At 39.6% G+C, this 26,053-nt stretch overlaps 1 protein-coding gene across 3 annotated transcripts in view; it reads right to left on the minus strand.

Annotated features, from left to right (window-relative positions):
* LOC149218416 (uncharacterized) overlaps positions 1-24,390 on the minus strand; it is a 104,324-nt gene extending 79,934 nt beyond the window's left edge. For 2 of the 3 annotated variants that reach the window (XR_016249165.1, XM_089383958.1), the window contains exons 1-3: positions 24,106-24,386; positions 23,290-23,401; positions 22,895-22,988 (exon numbers count right to left, since the gene is read on the minus strand). Coding sequence is in view for 2 of the 3 variants with exons in the window: in XM_089383958.1 (XP_089240084.1) it covers positions 22,895-22,988; positions 23,290-23,401; positions 24,106-24,164 (265 nt within the window). In the remaining variant the exon portion in view is untranslated. Of the gene's footprint in view, positions 1-22,894; positions 22,989-23,289; positions 23,402-24,105 lie in introns of all 3 variants that reach the window. The other variant, XM_089383959.1, reaches the window with a different exon arrangement.
* Positions 24,391-26,053: the final 1,663 nt, after the last annotated feature.

Consider the following 26,053-nt stretch of genomic DNA (forward strand, 5'->3'; position numbering starts at 1 on the left):
AAAGACAGACAGTCAGCTAGCAGCAAAGAAAAGAGCAGTCATACACCCTAGCAGAGCAGGTCGTACCGCCATCAGTATGGATTCTGTACTATCATACGGATTTCATATAGCCAGACATATTTGAGGGCAGGCTGCCCCAATTTTTATGCAAACTGTAACTTTTAGGTTTTCTGTTCATTTGATTAATTCTTGAAGCCATTTTTCCCTGTAAGGGAGCTCTTGTAAGTTTTGAAGATAATTTTGAATGTTGAACTTATCTAGAAGGGTAGAAATATTTGTGCATTATGTGTGATTGGTTTTCTTGTTTTCCACTGCATGCAAAAGTTAATATTACCAACAAGTAACTAGATCTAATCTATTTGCTTAGATAGCTAGTTTTAGGATATTTTAACAATATCTTCTTGGCTATTGATGACCATTGCCAAGAAGCATTCCACCCAAGGTGAATCTTTACTGTAGCAGGGTTCTTATGTCGACAACATCTATATGAAGGATGGTTATGTTTTCCACAATTCTAACAAAGATGAAGATCAAAACAATCAAGTCGATGAAAACGTTGGCATTTATGAATTTGATATGGAAGTGGAGCGGGTGAAGATGAGTTTTCTTGAAGAAATCTAGCACTCTAAAACTAGATTGGTTGAGAATAGTCTAGAATGTAAAAGGTCAATCTATTTTCATATCCAAGACTGGTTCTATGCTTCTTGTTAATGACATTTTCCCAATGTTTGAAGATGGCCTTTGAAAGCGCAAGCGGAAATTCTTCATCTTCATTTAAAACTACTTCTGAAGTGACATTATTGATCTGATCATACGCTGGCAACTAGCAGAACTCTTTTCAAAACACAAAAAAAGGAATTGTTCTAAACAAGGACTAGTTCAAAACGATCACTACTTTGTTGCAGTTCATCTTGTTGGAGTTGTGTCTCAAGATGGAGAAATTTGATTTTCTCCTGTGAATATTATAAAAAAGTTCAAAAGTTCAAACATCAATGGGAGAGGCTTTATCGATTTTGATTGTATCCTCAACAACAGAGAGTATTAGAGTATTCAATAACTCTAATAACCCATTAACTCAAGCCATTTACTAAACAATTCAAGTTGTACTCTATTAAAAGTAGTTATTGTGGTAATGTTGGTTGTAGGTTCAAATGGTACAAAACATCTATGGTGTTTTCAAACTCTTTACATTGCTTCAAAAAAAAGTAATATTGCCAACTGCCAGATTTTATTGTTGGTTGTATAATTCAACTCATCACAGAGCTAAAAAGGACAAAATGTTGCCTAGTTGCATCATTGTGGAGGGGGCTAGTTTATGTGGGAAAATTCTAGACTTCAAGCAATGACTACTAGAGTTCACCGAGTTACCACTACAAATACCGCGTCTGTTGCCTACTCTTCCAGCTCCTTCTCTGCCTACCATCTACCATCCTCCACAGTCACCGTCACTCAATCTCCCCAAACCAAATATATTCCGTATGTGTTTAATCATAAATGTAACATATAGTAATTAGCAATAGAAATTCATGTCAATTTCACTTTAGGTATCCCTTCTTATATCAAATTCCCTTGTCACATTTCCAAGAAGCTTGGAAGTATTCAGTGACAAGCACTTAACCTCGCCCAATTTCACAACCATATATGGTGTTCCCTCCTCATTCTGTACATCATTCATTGTTGGTCTTTCAAATGGTTGCAAGCTACCGTCATCAACCACAGCTTGTTGGAAGTTGAGTGGGACGAGGTAGGAATTCGCGATGAATTGGTATGTACATTTAGACCATCCCATAGGGGTTTTTCTTTATCACTGATCAATATTAGCACCAAGGAGGATAGGGATATGATACCAATCTTCAAACCAGGCTTACTATTATGTTTGAACCCACGTAAATTTTGAATCAGCCATCTTATATCTCTACTTGAGATAATGATAGGTCTTTCATATGGACAGGTGTTTCTTATATTGGGAGCAATGATTGTTGTTATTGGGTTGAAAGACATTCCATGAGTTGCTAGAGCTATTGGTAGGTAACCCTATCTCTCTCTGACAAGGACTTGCTACCCTGAGGCAAATTCCACCATGAATTCTAACATAGTTAGAGATGGAACTCATCGATTTTGGTAATATTGTCTCCTGAAATACATCGTGTTGACTTTATCTCGAGTTGCATCCAACAACCTAGCTCCAAAATATGCTTACTCAGCCCAATAGAAGTCTATTAAACAACTTTACTATGAAGTTGGGAAAGCCCGAGTTCAAATCACTAGGCTCAAAAAGGAAAAATTGGATGCACAACTTTACTCTGGGGTCGCAGAAGCTCAAGTTCAAATCCCTGGGCTCGAAAAAGAAAAATAGGACGTTGGCAAAAGCTAGGTGTGAACAAAAACTTAGCATATGAACAGAGAGGTCATGAACACCAATGGAGAGGCCACACACACTGTGTTAAAATTGGCAACTAGGGCCAAATTCCACATTGGAACAGTTCATATGATGGAGATGATTATTGCATTGGATTCCTCTTTTCGAGAGGTACAAGATTGATATAAAGATCATCTCATTTGGACAAGCAGAAGTGTGATTTTGAATTTATTCTCTCACATGTACAAATTGTTCAGGTCACCCTCAGCTTAATGTAGGCTCAAGAAGCCCAATAGATGTGTCTCTTCACCCAAAACAAAGTGTACAAATAGAAGAGACCTCACACCTCATTTGGACATCAGTCACTCACACATTCTTCTCTCTCTTCATCAGATTGGTTCATACAACTTGGGCATCTTCTTTCTCTCTCTCACACGTGCAGCTAGGAGACAGATTTTCTAGGGTAAACAGAACCGAAATTTCAGATTGTTGATCATTGTTGTTTTGACCGAATTTGACTGTGTTTTTGGAGGCAAAATTTCGCTCTCTTGAGGCCCACATTGATTGGCACGAAAATCGAGAAGTTTGGAACTGTTTGACCTGTGTTGACCGTAGGCCTGTTTGACAGCAGGGCTAACTAATGTTTGACCGATTTTGACCAGAGTTTGTGGGACTGTTTTGGGTTGACTTTGACCCTTGTTGGAGGCCGAATTGGACTGCCTTAGACCAAGATTCAAAGGAGGTGTTTCGCTGCTAATTTGACCAGCGGTGACTTTATGTTTAGGGCTGAAGTGTGACTGCAATTGACTGCAGAATTTGACTGGGCTGTTTTGGCTTTGTATTGGGCTAAGTCTATTTGACTTTTGTACTCTCTCTCTTTGTTGAACTATTGAATAATAATAAGAAGATTTGATCAAATGGTTTTCCCCACATTGGGGTTTTTCCCTGGCATCCACCACATCCGGTGTCCTCATCTTGGCTTGTCTTCTGCATTTGTTTTTAAGTTCTATCTGCATTTATTGTAAATGTGATTAATGGTTAATGTGATTGCTACTGGAATTATTGGAAATTGTCATTGGGTTGCTAAAGGAACATTGAAGTAAATTGTGCTAAGCATAGAACATACCATTGTTATCTAAAATTAACACTATGGCTCTGATACCATTGTTAAACACAGAAAAACAAAAGACAAATTCAGATAAGTGTGTAATGAATTTCTCATTCATACAAAGAAATAAACACATTATTTAATGACCCTTCGTTTCATCTTCCAAAAGGTTTCTTGAACTCCACAAGGCTTCATATCCACTTGTGACTTTTCAATCTTTTTTCTCAAGTGAATAATACAATTTATCATAATCCATAAGGATTAAGTTTCTAACAAAAGAAAATAATGTAAAGGGGTAAAAAAATAAGGTGTCGAAGTAGTAAAATTAAAGAAAAAGTATTTCTCCCTTAATTGAAAATTCCTAGCAAAAAATGGCCAGTTGAACCAATAATGATGACACGTTATTATTATGACTTTGAAGGTCATTCCATAAGCTCTTTCATGTCCCCTTCCATAAAATTTCATCACCTTTACCTATTTCTAACCAAATTCCTTTGGAAATACCTTACGTCTTAGGAAAATGACACATGTAATGTGGGTAAGTTTGTACCACCATGGTGAACATAGTACTTTGGTAAGATCAATTTATGTTGTTAATTTCAAAGGGAATTATCTATGGTATGTGCCTAACAACTTATTGGAAACCTAATTCATCATTATAGCTTGGGCACCACACATTGAAGTTTGTGCATTGTGCCTTGGCATGCATGTACTTGCCTTAGGATCCATAACACCATGGACACCACATCAGCACATTGCACACTAGTTAGCATACGGAACATGCATGAGCCACTTAGAGGAACATTCTCACACGTGTGGGTGGCTAGAGCACATTTTTTTGGGAAGTCAGCTTGAGGGGTATTTATATGTTGACATAATGCTCATAATTCCACCAAATCAGCACCACTAGATGTAGATTAGCCACGGGATTTTTGAAATGGGATCAATAGAAAATTAGGTAACACTTCGCCAAGTTTATAATGCTGCAAAAATTGCCACATAAGAATTATTGCATGCTTTGACCGTTTGACGTCCACGCGTGCAGAATTTGTTGGCTTTGAGGAGGGCGATCGTTTAACTAAGGATTTGTTGTAACAAATTTTGGAATTTTTCATCATTTGATTTGGGCACGTGGTATTGAACTCATGGTTTTAACTAGCACATGGTATAAGCTCACGGTTTCAATCTAACTCATGGCATTCTATATGTGGTATTGGAGGCCTTTTTCCCTGTACAAGCAAGGCATCTGACGTCTAACGCGTGCAGAATTTGTTGGCTTTGAGGAGGGCGATCGTTTAACTAAGGATTTGTTGCAACAAATTTTGGAATTTTCATCATTTGACTTGGGCACGTGGTATTGAGCTCATGGTTTTAACTAGCACATAGTATAAGCTCACGGTTTCACTCTAACTCATGGTATTCTATATGTGGTATTGGAGGCCTTTTTTCCTATATAAGGAAGGCATCTCCTTCAATTTACTTGTCGAGAAAAAAGTGGAGAACATTCAGCCATATTTCCCTAAGTGTCTCTTCTTTTCTATGTTTCATGGTTTCTAACAAAAATCAATAGAGCTATAGAAATCAAAGTGTTGAGGTCATTGTGAGGAAGCAAAACGTTTGAAGAGCTATGAGTTTATTTCTCTTTCTTTTCTTTGGTAATATTCTTTAACTTGATTTTTTATGTACATAGACAAATATCTTTATGATTTTACTCTATTACATCATAGTCGGTTAACAAAACCTTTGTACTTAATTTGGCTTATTTCTTTCATAGACTTCACCCCCTCTAGACTCACTAGCCTATGATCTTTTCAGACTTTATGCACTTCTTACAACCCTAGGTGCCAGAAGACTTCAACAATTCAACAAGGAGACATCACCAAAGGAATGACCCCATGGCCCAATGTTTAGCTATCTCTCCTCATCATCTTCAAACAAATTTCAGCTCTTTCCTTTCATTTTAATTGCTAAGCAAGTTATAAATTCCAAGTTCATATCATCGTAACTTGCTCCACTCAAGATAAGAACATACATTGCTAAAATCATATTTAACTTGGGTAATAAGAAGATTGATCTAGTGTTAGCCCTCAATTTGGGAGGAGTACCCATAGTGAATTTTTTCACTAACCCTTGTGTTAAAATTGGCAACTAGGGCCAAATTCCACTTTAGACAGCTCAACTGATGGAGATGATGATTGCATTAAATTCCTCTTTTCGAGAGGACCAAAATCGACCTAAAGATCATCAAATTTGGACAAGCAGAAATGTGTTTTTGAATTTATGCCCACACATGTGCAAATTGTTTAGGTCAGCCACATCATCATATAGGCTCATGAAGCTCAATACACATGTCACTTCACCCTCAATGACTTGTATAAATACAAGTGACCTCTCACCTCATTTGGCATCATCTTCACTCACACATTCTTCTCTCTCCTTCTCTCATTGGTTCGTACAGCTATTGGGCATTATCTTTCTCTCACACGTGTGGCAAGGAGGAAGAGATTCAGATTGAAGTACAGGACCGAAAATTTCAGTTGTTGACTGAAGTTTGACCAACGTTGACCAGGGACTGTTTGACCAAGTTTGACTGTTATTTTGGAGGGTTTGACTTTGTTTGACCAGACCGCATTAATTGGCACAGAAATCAAGATTTTTTGAGTTGTTTGACCTATGTTGACCACAAGCTTGTTTGAACGTAAGGTTGACTTCAAGTTGACCAAGTTTGACCAGAGATTTTATCACTATTTTAGGTTGACATTGACCACTGCTGGAGGCCGAGTTTGACTGCCTTTGACCAAGCTTCAAAGGAGAAGTTTTGTTGTTGCGTTGACCATCTTTGACTTTTTGGAGTTTGACTGCAATTCACTACATATTTGACAAGGATGTTTTGACTTTGATTTGGCAAGTCAGCTTTGACTTTTTGTACTCTCTCTCTCTCTCTCTCGAACATTTGATATAATAATAAGAAGCATTGATCAAAGGGTTCTTTTCCCCACATTGGGGTTTTTCCCTGGCATCCGCCAAATCTGGTGTCCTCTTGTCTTGGCTTGTCTTTTGCATTTTATTTTATGTTCTATCTACAATTATTGTCAATGTGATTTATGGTTAATGTGATTGCTATTGGAAACTAATTTGGAAATTGTCATTGGGCTACTTAAAGTACATTGAAGTAATTGTGCTAAGCATAGAACATACCATTGTTAACTAAAATTAACATGGTATCAGAGCCTAGGTGAAGACAAAGCCCAAGCAAGAGAGAGAAAAGCAATCACCAAAAAAGATTTATTGGACAAGTTTCAATGGCTTCTTCATCTTACTTCAAGACTGAGGACAATCTCAATAACTACTCTGACTATCATGCATGGAAGATGACTTTGGACCTGACTTTGGAGGAGCATGAAGTATTGGACTATGTGCAAGGAAAAGTGGTGGAGCCTCCTTCAAATGCACCAGTTGCTGCTAAGACGAAGTATAGAAAAGGTGAGGTCAAAGCAAAGAAAATTTTGGTTGACTCTATTCAAAAGCATTTGGTTGCCTATATTTCTAATTTGGGAACTTCTAAGGAGATATATGATAAGTTGGTTGGGATGTTCAAAGTGAACAATGCAAATCAAATCCTCTTTCTCAAAAACAAGTTGAAGGACATCAAGATGGATAAAGGGGAGTCTATCCAATCCTACTTCATGAGGATCACACAAATCAAGAATGACCTTCTATCTATTGGAGAAGTTATTGCTGACAGGAAGCTCACTCTCATTGCACTTGGGGGTCTTTCAAGAGCATGGGATGTGTTTAACACCACCATTCTCAACAATGACAAGATTCCTAGTTTCAATGAATTATTGGCTAGATGCACTCAAGAGGAGACGAGGATGATGGAGAGAGACAAGCCTTCAAATGGAAATGAACCTATTGCTTTCTCTGCTCATGCAAAGAAGAAAAATAATGTTGGTCCAAGGAGACAGGGTCAAGGGTTCAAGCAAGGATTCAAGGAAAGGAGAAAAAGAAGGTGCTACAATTGTAACAGGTTCAGCCACTATGCTAGAGAGTTTCGTCACAAGAAGAATTCTCCAAGGGATGACGACAACAACAACAACAATTTCAAAGGCAATGGCAATCAAAGGAACAACAGGTTCAATAATAAAGGAAAGAGGAATGCTCTCGTTGCTCGATAGGGAAATGGTCGACCTCCCAAAAGGACGAGAAATTCCAGGTATGAGGAAAGTAATGTTGTAGAAAAACAAAAGGAATTTTATCTTATTTCCGCTCTATCTACTGCCTCTCCTTCAAATACTTTGAATCATTGGTTGATTGATAGTGGAACCTCAAGGAACTTCACTAGATACAAAGAAGCCCTCTCAAATTTGGTTGAAAAGAAGACTAATTTGGAGATCATACTTGGAGATAATGCCACCTACCCCATGAAAGGGATAGGTATTGTCACTCTTCACTTAAATAAAGATCAAACCATTCATCTACAAGAAGTATTGTATGTGCCCGATTTGAAGAAGAACCTGGTGTCTATTTCTGCGATGGAAGATAAAGGCTTCAAGGTAGCATTAATTGATGGAAAGGTACATATTTGGCAAAGAAACTGATAAAATTGGCAACTAGAGCAAAATTCCACCTTAGGATAGCTCATATGATGGAGATGATTATTACATTGGATTCCTCTTTTCGAGAGGTCCAATTTTGATATAAAGATCATCTCATTCTGACAAGTAGAAATGGAATTTTGAATTTATTCTCTCATGCACAAATTGTCAAGGTCGGCCTCAGTCAAATGTAGGCTCAAAAGCCCAATAGATGTGTCTCCTCACCCTCAATGAAGTGTATAAATAGGAGTGACCTCTCTCCTCATTTGGACATCACATCACACATCTCTCCCTCTCTTCTCTTGATTGATTCGTACAGCTTGGAGGCAGCTCTCTCTTCTTCGCACGTGTGGCAGGAGGCTGAATTTATGGGATTGTTTGCTGGCTGAAAATTTCAGGAAAACATAACAGCATTGACCAGGGCTCTTTTGACCAACGTTGACTTTGTTTTTGAGGGAATAAATTCAGTTTTTGGAGGCTACATTTATTGGCACAGATATCGAGGAGTTTGGGACAGTTTGACCAGGGTTGTGTTCAACACTACCATCCTCAACAATGGCAGGATTTCGGGATTTGATGAATTATTGGCTAGATGTATTCAAGAAGAAATAAGGATGATGGAAACAAACAAGCCATCCAATGGAAGCAATCCTACCGCCTTCTCCGCTCATGCTAAGAGGAAGAACAATGTTGGTCCAAGAAGACAAGGTCAAGGGTTCAAGCCAGGATTCAAAGAAGGAAGGAAAGGAAGATGCTTCAATTGTAACAGGTTTGGCCACTTCACTAGAGAGTGTCCTCACAAGAAGGATACTCCAAGAGATGATGACAACCATAACAACAACTTCAAGGGAAATGGCAATCAAAGGAACAACAGGTTCAACAACAAAGGAAAGAGGAATGTTCCCGTTGCTCGAAATGGAAATGGTCGTCCTCCCAAGAAGTCGAGAAATTCCAAGTATGAAGAAGTTAATGTTGGTGAAAAGCAAAAGGAATTTTATCTTATTTCTGCCCTCACTAGATCATTGGTTGATTGATAGTGGCGCCTCAAGGAACTTCACTGGGTACAAAGAGACTCTCTCAAACTTGATTGAAAAGAAGACAAATATGGAGATTATACTTGGGGATAATGACACTTATCCCATGAAAGGAATTGGGATTGTTACTCTTCACTTAAATCAAGGTCAAACCCTTCATTTACAAAAAGTGTTGTATGTACCTGATCTGAAAAAGAATTTGGTCTCTATTTCTGCGATGGAAGATAAAGGTTTCAAGGTGACATTCATTGATGGGAAAGTTCGTGTTTGGCAAAGGAACCCAAGAGATGCATTCACTCTTGGATTCAGGGTTGAAGGTCTCTATCAGGTTGGAGGAAGTCTGTTGGAAGCAATGACTTGTGATACTTCTCTTCAATCCGAATTATGGCACCGAAGATTTGCTCACCTTCATTTCAAATCCTTACCTGATGTAAGGAAGATGGTCACAGGTATGCCCGAATTCAACTTAGATCATGAAGGTGTTTGTCAGGGTTGTGACGCTGGAAAACATACAAGGGGATCATTCCCCTCAAGTGAAACTCAAACTACCGATATTCTTCAATTGGTCCATTCTGATCTATCAGGTATGTTGCCCGTGAATTCTTTGGGTGGATATTTGTACTATATTATTTTTGTGCATGACTTCTCTCGCAAAACATGAATCTATTTCTTAAAGAAGAAGGACAAAGTATTCAAATGGTTCCACTCTTTCAAAGCCTTGGTCGAGAATCAAACAGGGAAGAAGTTCAAAATATTATGGAACGATAATGGGACTGAATGAGTCAAATGAATTCAATGACTATTGTAGAGAAGTTGGCATTAAGAGGGAGACCACTACTGCATATACTCGTGAACAAAGTGGTGTTGCCGAAAGGAAGAATTGAACTATCATAGAAGCCACCCATGCCATGCTTCATGACCAAGGTCTACCAAAGTTCTAATGGGGAGAAGCTGCCAACACCATTGTGTATGTTCAAAATAGATACCCACATCAAGCTTTGGACTTCAAGACACCCGAAGAAGTTTTCATCGGTAAGAAACCTAATGTTTCTCGTTTTAGAATTTTTGGTTGTCTCGTATATTCTCATGGGCCGAAAGAGAAAAGAAACAAACTAGATGCATCTGGGAAGAAAGGAACGTTTGTGGGCTACAGTGAAACTTCGAAGGCATATAGAATCTATGTGCATGGTCAAAGGGAAGTGGAGATAAGTCATGATGTCACTTTCGATGAAGATTCTGCCCTTAGGAGAGTCTGAGATCTTCCTATCCCTAGGAAGGACAATAATGATGATGATGCAGGAAAGCAAGATGAGCCTCCAACTGATGATCCAACGCCCAATGTTGAAGGTCCGATGGATCCCATTGATTCACCTCCTAGTGAGCCCCCTACTTCAAGAAAAATACCTTTGTGGCTCAAAGACACTCTTGAAGATGCTAAGAAACATATTGCACCGAGGGGGACACTTCGTGAAAGCAAGAAGCCAAACATGTACCAAGAGTACTTAGCTGCCATGAGTACCATTGTACAATCTGAGCCTTGCACATTCGAAGAAGTCGTGAGACACCAAGTTTGGAATGAGGAGTAGGAGTCGATCATGAAGAATGATGTATGGGATGTGGTTCCTAGACCCAAGGACAAGCCAGTGGTCGCTTCAAAATGGCTATACAATATCAAACATGGTGCTAATGGAAGTGCTGAAAAATTCAAGGGCAGATTTGTTGCTCGAGGCTTCTCTCAAAAGGAAGGGGTAGACTATGATGAGATATTTGCACCAGTTGCCCGATATACCACCATCCGTTCGATCATAGACCTTGCTGCCTCGCAAGGATGGAGCCTTCACCAAATGGATGTCAAAACTACCTTCTTGCATGGCTCACTTAAGGAGGAAGTCTATGTAGAACAACCCGAGGGGTTCAAAGTTCAAGATCGTAAGACACATGTGCAAGTTGGAGAAAGACCTCTATGTGAAAATTCGAGAATCCTACCTGAATCTACTATTGTAGCAACTGATTAAACTTCTCCTATTTGTTAATTACTGAAACAAATTATTTACTGCTTCCTACAGTAATTGAAGCTAATACAATTGCAGCCTTCACTTAATTAATTAATTTGCCCAAAACAAGAATAGAACAATAGAGAAAGATACACACAAGTGACACAGTATTTTTTGGACAAATGTCCCCGGAAAAACCCAATGCGGGAAAACCGGTGCAACAGATCTAAGGGTTTTTATTATTATGCAAAAGTATTCTGAATACAACTCTAGATGCCCTCCCGACAATCCAGTTACAGAGAAAATCACTTGGCAAGAAAGATTGGTGAGATTACCTCACTCAACACTACTAATCCGGCAGCTAAACTACGAGTTCCCCGGCTACTTTTGCGTTGCCCCTGCGTGGGCCCTACGTCAGCCTCTAAGTCACTGTGTCAGCCCAACTAAGAATCGATCTACCTTCAAGAGCTTTTTCTAACCCTCCTGGCTCAGAAACATCAGCTCCTTCAACAAATTTGGACCTCTACGCTAGAAGTTGTTGCACTGCTCTGCGTGGGACCTGCGTGATCCCTTCCTGGCTCTGCGTCACCCTTTTTGCCCTTTGCATTGCCTCCTCTATGTGTCTTTTTGCCTCTCTGTTGAGTATTCATGAAACCGGAGAAGATCCTCTAGCCAAAACTCTCTCTGCCCCTCTCTGCAATAACTCACTATCGAAATTCTCCCAGCAGTTGCTCTGCTTCAGAAAACTGAACTTTTGAACTCTTAGTGTGTCTTCCAAGTGACCCTCAAGCCTCCTTAAATAATCTCCTCATTGACATTCAACGGCCCAGATTAGAATCTAATCAATGGCTAAGATCATTTCTGTTTGATTCTCGTCTTCTTTTAGAAGTTAAACCCACAATTTATATTAATACCCTTTAATTATTTTATTTTCCTAAGTTTAGACTTAGGGTCCCTTTAAAAATAATTAATTATTTTAATATAACTGTTTCTGGGTGGAATTTCCCAAAACGCTTTATGGGTTCTTTGGAATACCTGTGCCAAAGCCTCTCTACAAAATTTGAGACTTAAAGCACATCTGATGCTACCAAAAGTAAACACTCCCTCTTAGCAAGGAATGTGCTCTAGCAATGCAACTTGTTGAAGCATCACTCTATTCTATAACATCTCCCTCTACGTTGCTGATGTCTGAAATGTTGTCCACCAACCTCTATGCAAATGTTCCATTTGCACTGTTGTTGACCCTGCCACTATCAACACTGCATCTGTACTGCAACTCCCTCTGAAATTCAACATCCGTGTTGCTGCTGGCACTACCACTGCACTGCAAACTGTTGTTGCTACTCCATCAGCAACAGAAAAACATCCCAAATTACTGAACTAATTGTGTTCAGTATGATACCATGTGAATGTTGGAGCCTAATTGTTGCTAGTCTCTGTGCTGACCCTCTGAATCTACTGTGTTGTTGCTAACTACTACACTGTGCCATCTGCACTACTGCCAACTCTGCTCTATGTTGCTCAATATTTAGCTCCTAACCACTGCATCTGTCTCTCTGACACTCCTCGGCACCATCCGACACTAATCCATCCTGCTACTTCTGATTTGGGCTCTCGTAGCAAGGAATTGATCCAAGAGGTGGGCTCCTCAAGGATCTTGCCCATCTATAGCTCTTTCGATCTACAGCTCCAAATCAACCCACCTCCCTCCTGGAGGTATCTCGGTTGTCATGGAAAACTCCTCCTCCTCGATCTTCGCGAGCGCAGCCTTCGGATCGTGCTTCTCATCTTTGTCCTTCTTCTTGAGAGGACACTGTGTAGCATAGTGACCCATCTCACCACACCTAAAGCACTTTATCTTCGAGACGTCCTTCTTCCGCCTTCGTTGCTCCTGTGGCCCCTTAGATGCAAGGGTTGCATTCTCCTCCTCCTCCTTGTGCTTCAACCCACTGTTCTTGCTTTTGTCAAGTTTACACTTGACCAAGTCTCTCCTCAGCTCCTCTTGCTTGACAGTTGCCCACATCTCATCCCAATTCGGCAAAGTCGCCCTACCCAGGATACTCTAGACAAAGACTTGCCATTCATCTGAGACAGAATTGAGGGCCAGTCTAACCAACTATGAGTCTTGCAGTGTAGACCCCATGGCAGATAACTCATCGCGGGTCTCATGAAGCTTCGTGAGGAATGGATCCACACGCTCCCCCTTCTACATTTGAGCAGATCTCAGTTTCTGCTCAAGGTACATCTTTCGCTGCTCGAAAGATCCCTGATACAGCATAGACAACGCATCCCACATCTCCTTAGCAGTCTGCAGTCCCTCTGTTAGCGATGTGACAGAGAACATGATACTTCACTCCGTCAAGGATCATTCTTTTTGCCTTCGCCATCTCGGTCTTGTATTTTTTCAACGGATCTGCATCTGCAGGCATAGCCACCACGCTGTCGACATATGTCTTGAGAGCATGTTCATCTAGAAGGAATGGCATTCTAGCCTTCCAGATGGCATAGTTGGATGCTCCGTCCAACCTATCCTAATCTCTCAAGCCACTGGTCGCCATTTCTGCCACAAGAATTGTCGAATGACCTCCTCTCTCCTCTGCGCAGCACTAGACTGCCTTACGCACTCCTTGCTAGAGTTTGTAGATCTGCCCCTCTCTGTTGTTGCTCAACAAGTGAGAATTCGGACTCCTTGGCTGGAAGTCCTCTGAGGAAGAAATTCCCTCAACCGTGCTTCTTCCTTCTCTTCTGACGTCTTTCTGCCCAGCAAAACAGCCCGCAGAAAAAATTGTGTCCCACCAGCTTCTCCTCACGCTGAGGCTTTAGCACCGCTCCCTCTGCCATGGCAAGATCTCGATCTGGTAGCCCTTCTCTCTGTCAACTCACTTAGAGAGAGATTGCCTTGAAATTCAACCCTCCGGCTAGGACTGCACAAACGCTCTCGGGTTTCGAAAGTCCGTAGTCACCTCTAAATGGATTTACAAAATAAAACATGGAACTGACTGGAGTGTTGAAAAGTATAACGTTGGGTTTGTTGCTCAAGGCTTCTCTCAAAAGAAAGGAGTGGACTATGACAAGATATTTGCACCAATTTCCCGATATACCACTATCCAATCTATTATTGCTCTTGTTGCCACTCAAGGATGGAACCTAGATCAAATGGACGTTAAAACTACCTTCTTGCGTGGCTCGCTTAAGGAGGAAGTCTACTTGGAACAACCTCAGGGGTTCAAAGTACAAGATCAAAGGACACACATATGCAAGTTGAAGAAAGCCCTCTATGGGTTGAAGCAAGCCCCTAGAGCTTGATATGAGAGGATTGATAGCTATCTTATGAAACTGATATTTACAAGGAGCGATGTTGATCCTAACCTATACTTCAAGGTTGAAAAGGATGTGCCTCTCATTTTGGTCCTTTATGTAGATGATTTTTTCTGATGGGTGCAGACCCTCTCATTTATCAATGCAAGAGGGAGTTGGCTTTCGAGTTCGAGATGAAGGACCTAGGACTAATACACTACTTCCTAGGCTTGGAGGTCTGGCAAAAGCCAGGAGAGATTTTCCTTCCTCAAGGAAAATACATTGTGAAGTTGCTCGAGAGATGTGGGACGGTGGTTTGCAGTATGTGTCCACTCCGATGGAACTCAACTTTAAGAAGCTATGTGGTAGTGTTGTTGAGCCCGAATTGGCAAGCCCCTCTGAATATAGACAACTTATGGGGGGCCTGATGTTCTTAGCAAACTCTCGTCGGGACATATGCTTCGTTGTGAATACGTTGAGTCAATCTATGGTCGAGCTTCATCACATACATTGGATTGTTGTTAAGAATCTCTTGAGATATCTTCGTGGCACAATCAACTATGGACTAAGATACACTGTCAAGAATTTGAGGCTACATGGATATACTAATGCTGACTGGGCTGGCAATGTGGTGGATCGAAAAAGCACATCTGGATGTTGCTTCTCATTGGGGTTTGCTTCAATTTCTTGGATGAGCAGGAAGCATAAATCGATTGCTTTAAGCACCGTCGAGGCCAAATACATTGCAGCTAATATGGCCTATTGTGAGGCTATTTGGTTGAGGAAGCTCTTCAGTGAGCTATTGAAGCACATGTTGGATACCACCGTGATCTTCTGCGACAACCAGAGTGGGATTTGCCTTTCAGAGAATCCTGTGTTCCATGACCACTCCAAGCACATTGATATCATGTACCAGGATATGGTACAACAGGGACCAATAAGGCTCCAGCACATCAAGACTGATGAGCAGGTTGTAGACATCCTCACGAAGCCCTTAGGGAAGGTCAAATTCTTAGCCTTCCAAGAGAGACTTGGAGTCGTGGAAAGACCCTCCCATGAGAGTCCCGCTTGAGTTGGACATTGAGCTCTAAGAGCTTCTCAAGGCTTGGGGTACTTCTTGGAGCTATGAGCAACTATAGGGTGAGTGGTTCACCTTCCCCTATTGGTGCATTGTGTACAGGGAGAGTGATTCACCTTCCACTGTGATATCCCATGATGGTTAACATGTGTGTAAGGTGAGTGGTTCACCTTCCCCCACGATTGATCACATGTGTGTAGGGTGAGTGGTTCACCTTCCCCTACGATTGACATATGCATAGGATAAGTGGTTCAGCCTCTCCTATGTCATATGAGCAGGATGAGTGGTTCACCTTCTCATGTTGATGCCCCAGCATACATCCTACCCATGTAGTCCAGGACTCATGGGAAGTACCTCTCACCTGGCCAATGAGCTGGGAAAAGTGGATAGGGACCATAGCACTACCGATGGACACATTGTGTACTGTCGTACTCCCTATGTCTAGGATGCATGGTGTTCAACAACTTGATCTGGAATCAAGTCTGATTAAGGTTCTACCTCTGGACTGGCCTTTGTCAATGGAGAGTGGTAAGGTCTTACAACTCACGCTTGATCGATTCTTCTTCATTATTCATATCAGTGTTTAGAAGAGCAGAGATGAGATGAGATACAGAGATGGTACATGACAATAGGATGGCATGATGATAGATGGATTGGCCGGTGGAATTCTCCCTAGTTGAGAGGGAGTGTTACAATTGGAAGCTAGGGCCAAATTCCACTTTAGACAGCTCATTTGATGGAGATGATGACTGCATTAAATTCTTCTTCTCGAGAGGACCAAAATTGACCTAAAGATCATCAAATTTGGACAAGCAGAAATGTGTTTTTGAATTTATGCCCACACATGTGCAAATTGTTCAAGTCTGCCACATCATCATGTAGGCTCATGAAGCCCAACAGAGATGTCACTTCACCCTCAACGACTTGTATAAATACAAGTGACCTCTCACCTTATTTGGCATCATCATCACTTACACATTCTTCTCTCTCCTTCTCTCATTAGTTCGTACAGCGATTGGGCATTCTCTTTCTCTCACACGTGTGGCAAGGAGTATGAATTTTAGACTCAAGTACAGGGCTTAAAATTTCAGGAGTTGACTGAAGTTTGACCAACGTTGACTAGGGAATGTTTGACCAAGTTTGACTGCAATTTTGGAGGTTTTGACTCTATTTGACCACGCTGCATTAATTGGCACAAAAACCGAGATTTTATAGGTTGTTTGACCTGCGTTGATAGCAGGCCTATTTGACTATAGAGTTGACTTCAAGTTGACCAAGTTTGACCGCAAATTTTGATGATTGTTTTGGGCTAACTTTGACCACTGCAAGAGGCCGAGTTTGACTACCTTTGACCGAGCTTCAAAGGAGAAGTTTAGCTGTTGCATTAACCATCTTTGACTTTCTAGTTAGGGCTAAGTTAGACTGCAGTTGACTACAGATTTGAGAAGGTTGTTTCGACTTTGATTTGGCAAGTCAACTTTGACTTTTTGTACTCTCTCTACTAAACATTTGATATAATAATAACAAAAATTGGTCAAAGGGTTTTCCCCACATTAGGGTTTTTCCCTGGCATCCGCCAAATTTGATGTCCTCTTGTCTTGGCTTGTCTTCTGCGTTTTATTTTATGTTCTATCTATAGTTACTGTGAATGTGATTTATTGTTAACGTGATTGCTATTGGAAACTAATTTAGAAATTGTCATTGGGTTGCTTAAAGTACATTAAAGCTAAGTTGCAGGAAACGTGGGCAGAGGAGGCATGTCCGTACGAAAACGAAATGGAAACGCAGAAACGCGTACGATACGGCCCAGAAACACGTTTCCAGACGTACTGGCATGTTTCTCGAGGAGGAAACGTGGCCAGTACGGCCGGAAACGCGTTTCTGGGCCGTACAGCGGCTTTTCCCCAGGTTGAATTTTTTTTTAATTTTGTTTTCTAATTTTTAATTGGGTTATTAAAATGCCTTCTAGTTGCTTCTAGATGCCTCTCTCAAGTTATAAAAGTGACCTTTGTCTCATTCTCTCATCACACAATTCAGCAAGTCGTTTCTCTTGGAGACTGGCGATTTTAGCAAAGGAGAAGAGAGGAAGAGAGCAGTGGTTTCAGCTAGGGTGTTTTCAACAGTGAGCAAAGTAGATTTCAGCAGCAAGAGCAAGAGATTTCAGCAGCAAGAGAAAGAGATTTCAGCAGCAGATTTGGAGTGCAGAGTTTCCAACTACGACATTCTTGGCTTTTTGGCTCAGCTACAACCATATTTCTCTTGTCTTTTCTGGCATTTTGGGGTAGCTTCAGCTACAGAAAATTAATTTGGGTAAGCAACATTCATTTTCTTAGTTTTTTCCTACTATTTCTTCAATTTTTCGAGGGTTTATGCTGCCAAAAATATGAAAAACGTTTTTTATTTACAAATTTGTTTTTTTAATTTATTTTTGCAGCAATGGCTTCCAACCAAAGTGCAGCTGCAAGTTCAAGCCCTAGGGCCAACCCAAGGGCTGAATATTATCCTCTTTGGAGGCATGTAACGAAGCTTCAAAAATGTGCAGGTGGTGGCTCATGGGAATGGCGATGTAATCTTTGCAATAATTCGTACAAGGGCTCCTACCCAAGAGTGAAGGCACATCTTTTGCATGGAGGAGGACAGGGGGTTATGGGTTGCACAAAAACAACAGATCCATTGGCAAGGAGGGCATATCAAAGAGAGCAAGATGAGGCGGATGTTATTAAGAGAAGGCATGATGAGCTTACTCAAGCTACTCCTCAAGCTCCATCTAACATTGAGCCAAGGATTGTAGTTGAAGCAAGAAAGAGGAGAACCGATCCCACTCAACAACATGAACAACCAGCACCCAAAAATACCAGAGGGGCATCCCCTTCAGTTCAGGATAGCAGAATTGCTAAATTGGTGAATGTGCAAGCAAGAGAAGAAACTGATTCCAGAGTGGCTAGGTGCATTTATGCATGTGGTATCCCATTCAATGTTGTTCGCTCTCCTTACTGGCAAGATATGATAAGGGACATTAACGAAGCTCCTCAAGGGTACAAGGGGCCCAACTATGAGAAAGTCAGAACTCAGCTTCTCAAAAATGAGAAGGAGCTTGTGGAGGATATTTTATCACCAATTCGTTCTTCCTGGAGTAGCTCTAGGGTTACCATAGTCTCAGATGGATGGACAGATACAAGGCACAGGCCATTGATAAATATCATTGCCACTTCCCCCCAAAGGAGCAATGTTTATCAAAGCGGAAGACTGCTCAGGAGAGGTAAAAGATGCACAGTTCATTGCTGATGTTATTATAAAAGCTATTGAACAAATAGGGCCTAACAAGGTGTTGCAAGTTATCACGGATAATGCACCAGTTTGCAAAGCTGCAGGTTTAATTATTAAGGGGTGGTATGACCACATCTTTTAGACACCATGCATTGTCCATAATCTGAATCTGATCTTAGAGGAGATCGACAACAAAGTTTCCTGGATAAAGGAACTCACAGGGGAAGCAAGGGAGATTGTCAAATTCATCACCAACCACCACCAATCTCAGGCCATATTTCGAGAGTACTCCAAATTGGAGTTGTTAAAAGTTGTTGAGACAAGATATGCCTCAAACTTCCTGATGTTGCGCCGCCTTGTTGAGGTTAAGCATGCATTAGTTTCTATGGTGGTGAGTCAACTTTGGATTGAGTGGAGACAAGCAAATTCAAAGCAGGGATATATGGTGCTTAGATTGTGCCTTGATGAGGATTGGTGGAGCAAGGTAGATTTCTTGCTAAAGTTCACAACCCCTGCATTTGAGCTTCTTCAGAGTGCTGACACTAACCAACCTTTCTTAGGAGAGGTATATGATGGCATGGATTCCATGGTTGAAAAAACTATGGAAATCATTTCGCAAGAGTCTCCACAACTTTTGTTTGTTGATGATCATTTTGTTGGTTTAGTCAAGAAAATCATTGTTGATAGGTGGAACAATTTCAACACTCCATTGCACACTTTAGCACATGCTTTGAACCCCAAATTTTATGATGAGGAGCTTATTGCTCAAAGCAATGGGAAGAGGAAGGCACCCCATAAGGATAGAGAGGTGGCTAATGGGGTGAAAAAATCCCTTATGAGAATGTTTCCTTCTCATCTACACAGGGAGGTAAAGGAAGAATTTGCCAGTTTTGTTGCAAGAATAGATGATTATGGAGATATATCAGCTTTGGAGGAGAGAAGCACCATGAATCCAGTTAGGTGGTGGATTTGTCATGGAGCAAATGGCGTACATTTGCAAAAGCTTGCCATTCGTATTCTTTCACAAGTGGCAAGCTCTTCATCAGCAGAAAGGAATTGGAGCACTTATGGTTTTATTCATTCTGTGAAGCGCAATAGGTTGGGCTCACAGAAGGCAGAGGATCTTGTTTATGTGCACTCCAACCTTCGCCTTGCATCTCGTAGGGGTCCAGAATACAGCAGTGGTCCTTCTAAAGAATGGGATGTGGATGCAGAAAGTCCTAATTTCGATCTCTCTCTTGCTGCCCTGAATATTGAGGTCGAGCCTGGAAGTGGAATTGGCCCATCATCTTCTTCAGCACCACCATCCATTGTTGAGCATTGTTCTGCTTCTATTTTTGATGAGGATTATGATGATGAGGATTAGTCTTTTGTCTCTATAGTTCTTGCAGCCTTATAGTCTTTATAAGTTTATTGTACTGGCAGTCTCATATATTAATATAAATAAAGGCTGATTTTGAGATTTGGATATATAATACAAGTTGCTTTTGGATATTCCAATATTTTTATTTTCATTATGTGATCATTCATGAGTAAATGTGATGTAAATTTAATCATAATGTTTAAATGTAATAAATTATAATGTATCATATATGCTTTATGATTGCACATATATATATATATATATATATATATATATTCGCGTTTCCCTGTTTCCAAAATTTGGGGAGGTCGCGTTTCGTACCAGTGCCCGTTTTGGAAACTCGTACCTGTTTTGCATTGAAGTAATTGTGCTAAGCATAGAACATACCATTGTTAACTAAAATTAACAACTTGTATTTTAAGCTTTGGTGGTAGGGGTATTTACTTGCATTCATAGATACGAATGCGCAGGAGGGCTATGATGACATGGAGTGACATTTCCTGGGCAATACATTCACTCTAACTTTTTGTCATTTTCATGTTTTTCAAGGTAGCTCACACTTATCGAGGCAGCTCATGTATCCTAAGGTATACGTCACACCCTCTGAGGTACCTCTGAGGCTATTTATTTACACATAAACCTCATCTATCCATGCCATGTGGAGTTTCCTTGAGAACTCCCTTCATTGGTGATTTTATGAGCGAATTTCCACTTGTTCAGAGGGCCGACCTACACATGACAACCATATGACAATAGTGAGCTACTTTGGATGACACTAAGGGGTCACACTTAAGTGACTAACACTTGAAGGGATGATGTAGCAATCACTTTTGATGGGGACGTCAATATTGCTGTTTGGAGGTTTTATGACTAGTCTTTAACTTGAAGAGTCATTCCTATGCTTCATGAAGGTGCCTTGACCTAAGGTATGGGCATGGGCCATCATATTGAGACTAATTTGGAGGTTATGGAGCATTATATTACACCTTTATGTAATTTTTTTGGAGGATCCACTCCCTTTGAAGGGTTTAAGCCACCACTTTGGGGGCATATTTGACCTTGGAGGCCCATTCAACCACCTTGGAGGATTCCTAGGAGTGAAGACCTGCACTTTGGATGAGGTTGTCTACTGATCTGCATATATTAAGGACCTTTGGAGGCCAATGTGGCAGCTTGGAGACTTGTTTCAAGGGGAATTCCCTCTCTTGGGGTTTCACTTCATCTTGTTCATTGTACATGTGGCTTGACCACTTTTATTTTATTGTTGTGTTAGAGTAATTAGTTACAATTTTTTAAATTTACTTTTCTTTCGCTGGATCTAAGGACTCACATGAGATATTATTATTTTATTGTACTGGAAATTGAGCATCACTCTATATAAAGAGGTCCACTTCCTCATTTCACTCATGGTTTGATATTTGAGAGCTACCTTCCATTAGAGCTTAACTGACATATCTTTCTTGGAGCATTTATGATGTAAAGGGTCTTTTCTTTGTGGGTGAGTGTTCTCAATTCCTAAAGCTTCTCTTGCTTAGTTTTATTTGGTGCGTAAGGATTGATGTGAAATGTCCAAGTTTCGTACAAGCCTTTCAAGATCAATCCATTGAAGGATAACTTTATCACTTGGAAGGAAGAAGTATAGGGTTTGTCCTCCTTCCTTTCATGGTTTGGTGAGTATTTGTTACCATGCTTTATCTTTTTACATAATTCCCTGGCTGAAGTATTAAGTAATTCCATCAAGTCATGGTTGATTTTGCATGGTGAGTGTTTTTCCATTGAAGGTTCCCTTGTTGTAGACCTTGAATTCATTGTTGACCTTAATTGGTTGAGGAATTATCCTTCCTCTTGGTTCTAGTCTCAAACCCTAATCCTTGAAGAAGATAGGCCAACCTTTGGAGAGCTTCTTCTTGAACTCATTGCCATTTGATTCACCTTGACTCCATTACCATAGTTGGATTTGGCACTAATCTATAAGTCCCTCCGTCACTTATTCCAAAAAAAACCCTAAAAAACTCGAAAACCCCATTTTACTAAGGCTACTCTCAAATTCACCTTGTGCCTCGTTGCTTCATCTTAGTAATCCCAGTAGGGAAATCCCTTTGAGCTGGAGCAGGGCCAGCCCAAAGTGCAGAGGATAGGTTGTTGAGGAGGCAATGGTGACCTTCCTAAAGGTTGCCCCTTGGATTGCACCTTTTGGATTCGGGCTTTCATCATCATGTACACTTTGGGTGGTAGCAGTTTTACTCTTAATGTTCAAAATCCAACAAAAAGAAAAACACAGAAATTCTTCCAGAGAAAACCATTGCCAACTACTGATACACGAGTGCAATTTGAGTACCCAACAAAATGTTTGTGCCATATGTTCAACTTCATATTCATCGAGCAGTGGTTATATGGATGCAGGTTAACAAAGAAGAAAACAAGCATGGAATGTCCTAAGATCTTCTTAAGATATTATGCAACCTTTAGTAACATTGTTTTTGTCAATTAAGTTTGATCAAGTTTGACCAAAATTGTTTGGATCACAAGCTAATGGTCTAACCAAAATATAATCAATTGCTGCATAACATTTGCTCCTATAATGTGACTGTGGCAAAGAAAAACCAAAAACTGAAGAGAGAAAATCTCTCTCTTTACATATACAGAGAGAAATTTAAAATTAAATAAAACAGAATAATATATATTTTAAATCATGCCACTAAAACAAATTTTGTTTAGCTGTAGTATGTACATATTAAGCAAATAATGAAAAGACATAAAACTCTATTTAACTATTTAGAGGCCATTGGGGGTTACCAGAAGAACTACCCGGAGAACAATTTCCCAGAGCTGCATTGGCTTTTGATTCTAATGATAGCATCTTCAGAGATAGTCTTCGTAGATAGTCTTGCTGCAAAGCATAGAAAGCACATCAATATCCTTCATAAAGAAATCCTTTATTGGAACCAACCAGTAAAACAATATGTATTAAAAGGCAATACAGCTTGCATTGTATGAACGGACAACTTATAGTCTTATTTGTAGACAAGACAGTTATTAAAGATGCCCTCGATTCAGAAGACAGAACGTAGTTCATCAGTACCATTTCCACTTTCAAGGTAACAAAAAAAGAAAGAAAAAATGATAAAACCGACTATCCCCAGAAGAAACTGAGAAACGTCAAAACAATCCAAATGTCAAGAGAATCACACCTGATTTGTAGCACTTGTATAAACCTTCTCCTCGAACCGCAGGGCAATTTTTTTAAGTTCATTCATGCTATCTGGACCTGTCTGTGGACAGTGTCTCCGAAGGCACTCCACTCTGAACACAAAAGCATAGCCTTATAAACCTATTTGCATCGTTTATGTTGACAATCCAATCAACTGCAAGAACTTTTGCAACTATAGAAAACCCAGTATTTCTTTACTATAAACCTATTTACATCGTTTATGTTGACAATCCAGTCAACTGCAAGAACTTTTGCAACCTTAGAAAACCCGGTATTTCTTTATTTAAAATCATACAGCTTTGAAATAATTCAACTTAAAGCCTACAAGACCGAGTTCACATACCAATCAGGTAAATTGACTTAACAAAATCCATGGCTAGGAATTCATGTAGATCACTAACCATCCCATATGTTGGGTAAAAGGGGTTTATAGCATGGTTCTAAACGTATCTAATAGACCTGATTCAAAACTTGCAGATAAAGATAAACACCGCTGATCTCGCAGTTAAGCCTACTGGGCCTGCTACCCTAACCAAACTAAACCCCAATTTGCTATTCAGTAAACCCAATATGCTTGCCTAGAGGCTCCAAAACCCATGAAACCTATAATCAATTACAGCACCTGGATAGTGAATTATCAAACACACAAGATAATTCATTGGGTTTTGAAGTATAGGCAACAATAATAATCAGTTCTTGAAGCATTTACTGTATATTCTTTCTAACATTTTTTTTTTCTGAATTCGTGGCAAGAAACATAATCAAGAAAGACGGGTGTTGTGAGTAGAATAAGTACATCTTATTGATAATCTTCTGTCTGCGTTCTTCGCTCCTCCAGTGGTTATTGTTATCCATGGCGCTCTCCGGCCAAACCAGTTATCCGAGGCACAAGAAAAACAATGAGAATGTGTTTAAGTGAAGGATTGTCTGGAGTAAAACACCTTATGGTTCCATTCGTTTTCAGGAGATTTTGAAAATGAGAGAAAACCAACCAGAGATATGCTTCGTTTGCGAGTAAACCAACACAGAAAGCATCAGCTTTCAAAAAGCTCGAGAAGGACGCATATGTTCATTGTCCACGTTTTATACATATGGTGTGTGACAAATATAATTATTATATCATAGTTTTTTATTATTATCCTATGGGAAATTTTCTTATTCAAATATTCTATTATTTAAGATATACGTTGCGTTATGATGCTGATCCATGGGAACATATTGGACAACTTCGTTCGAAATTTCTTTGTAAAGCATTTACTTATATTTTAATGCTGTAGACTTCTAATTATGATGTTTTTTTATTATTTGACTCGGAATCATATCTTTGCAAAGGATAATTGACTCACAAAATAACTTTATGGATTGTGATTTTTTTTATTAAATAAAAATAAAATATGGAATGTGTTTTTTTTAATTAAAAAGATTGGATAAAAATATTATGTTGTTTTGGTTAATGATATTAAAGTAAATTATAAAGTTTAATTTAATATAGGTTTAAAGGGGTTGGATTATAAGGTGAAGTCTGAGGAGTTTTTTATCAATGAGAAAGGTTTAATTTTCGTGGGGGTTTAATTTGGAGTCATGGGACATTTTGAGGTTTTCATGAGGGTCTAATTTGGAGCCATGGGATACTTTGAGGTAGTGGTTGAACATGTGGCTACATCTAAAGAGAGTATATTAAATGGTTTGTGACCCATGCATACATAAGTGGATCAGATCCCAACCACATGTCTTTTTTTATTTGAGGTGAAGCTCCTCAGACCGGTTCAATTAGCAATCGTTGTGATAATGAAGTCTTATATACCATGAGATTTGAGGTCCAAATCCCCCTAATTTACTTGTGTCTGCCTAAGGGGTGTACATTAAGCACCTACAAGATATACTGGTACTTGTTAGAATCAACCTCGTGTCAAGTGAGTATGAAGTCGGCCCAGTTGTCAATTTCTCCAATCACCAAAAAAAACCAACATATAACTATATCTTATAAAATTAGAATATCAATTTATGATTAAAATAAATTATAAATATTTTATACTTTTGTTATAATGTAGTTATATATCAATTATATGATTATTGGAATACAAAATATTATGGTGAATAAATTTAATGAGGATGCAAGCTTCATATTCAAATAGAAGTTCAATTTTGTGGAGTGAGTACATATTTGAACTTTATGAAGTGACACTAGATTTTATTCATATAGCATTATATCTGATGAATTGAGCTTCTTGTAGAGAACGGAGCATTTTATGAAGTTTATGTTTATGTTTAGTTTATGTTTGTGTTTATGTAAAAGGAGGTTTAGCATTGTTTGTGTAACATCATTTGATGAATTGAGATTATATTTGAGAATAGAGTTTTATTTCTTGTTAAGTGTGTGTGTGTTTTTAAGAGGGGCAATCATATTAATACTAATGCATTAGATCCCATCAAAGCTAAATCATACTTGGGTTAGAGTAGTAGTGGGATGGGTGACCTCTCAAGAAGTCTTAGTGCTACACCCTCTTCCTTTTTAACTCCGTGAGCTAACTTAAGTGGTCATGTGATTTGAGCTTCATGTAGGACATATATACCCTTTTACCTAGGTGGGCTAACTCAAGTTGTTGAATGTTTTGAGCTTCATGTAGAAGTTCTCAAGTGCAATCCCCTGGGTTAGATGTTTTTGTTATGTGCTTCACTTGATATCCCTATTGAGCCAGGGATTGTAACCAACATCAACGATTTTACACTAGATAGCATTTATA

This window comes from Pinus tabuliformis, chromosome Q (assembly GCF_031772625.1).
Source record: "Pinus tabuliformis cultivar Carrire ecotype Pingquan chromosome Q, CPIR1, whole genome shotgun sequence".
NCBI classification, from domain to species: domain Eukaryota; kingdom Viridiplantae; phylum Streptophyta; class Pinopsida; order Pinales; family Pinaceae; genus Pinus; species Pinus tabuliformis.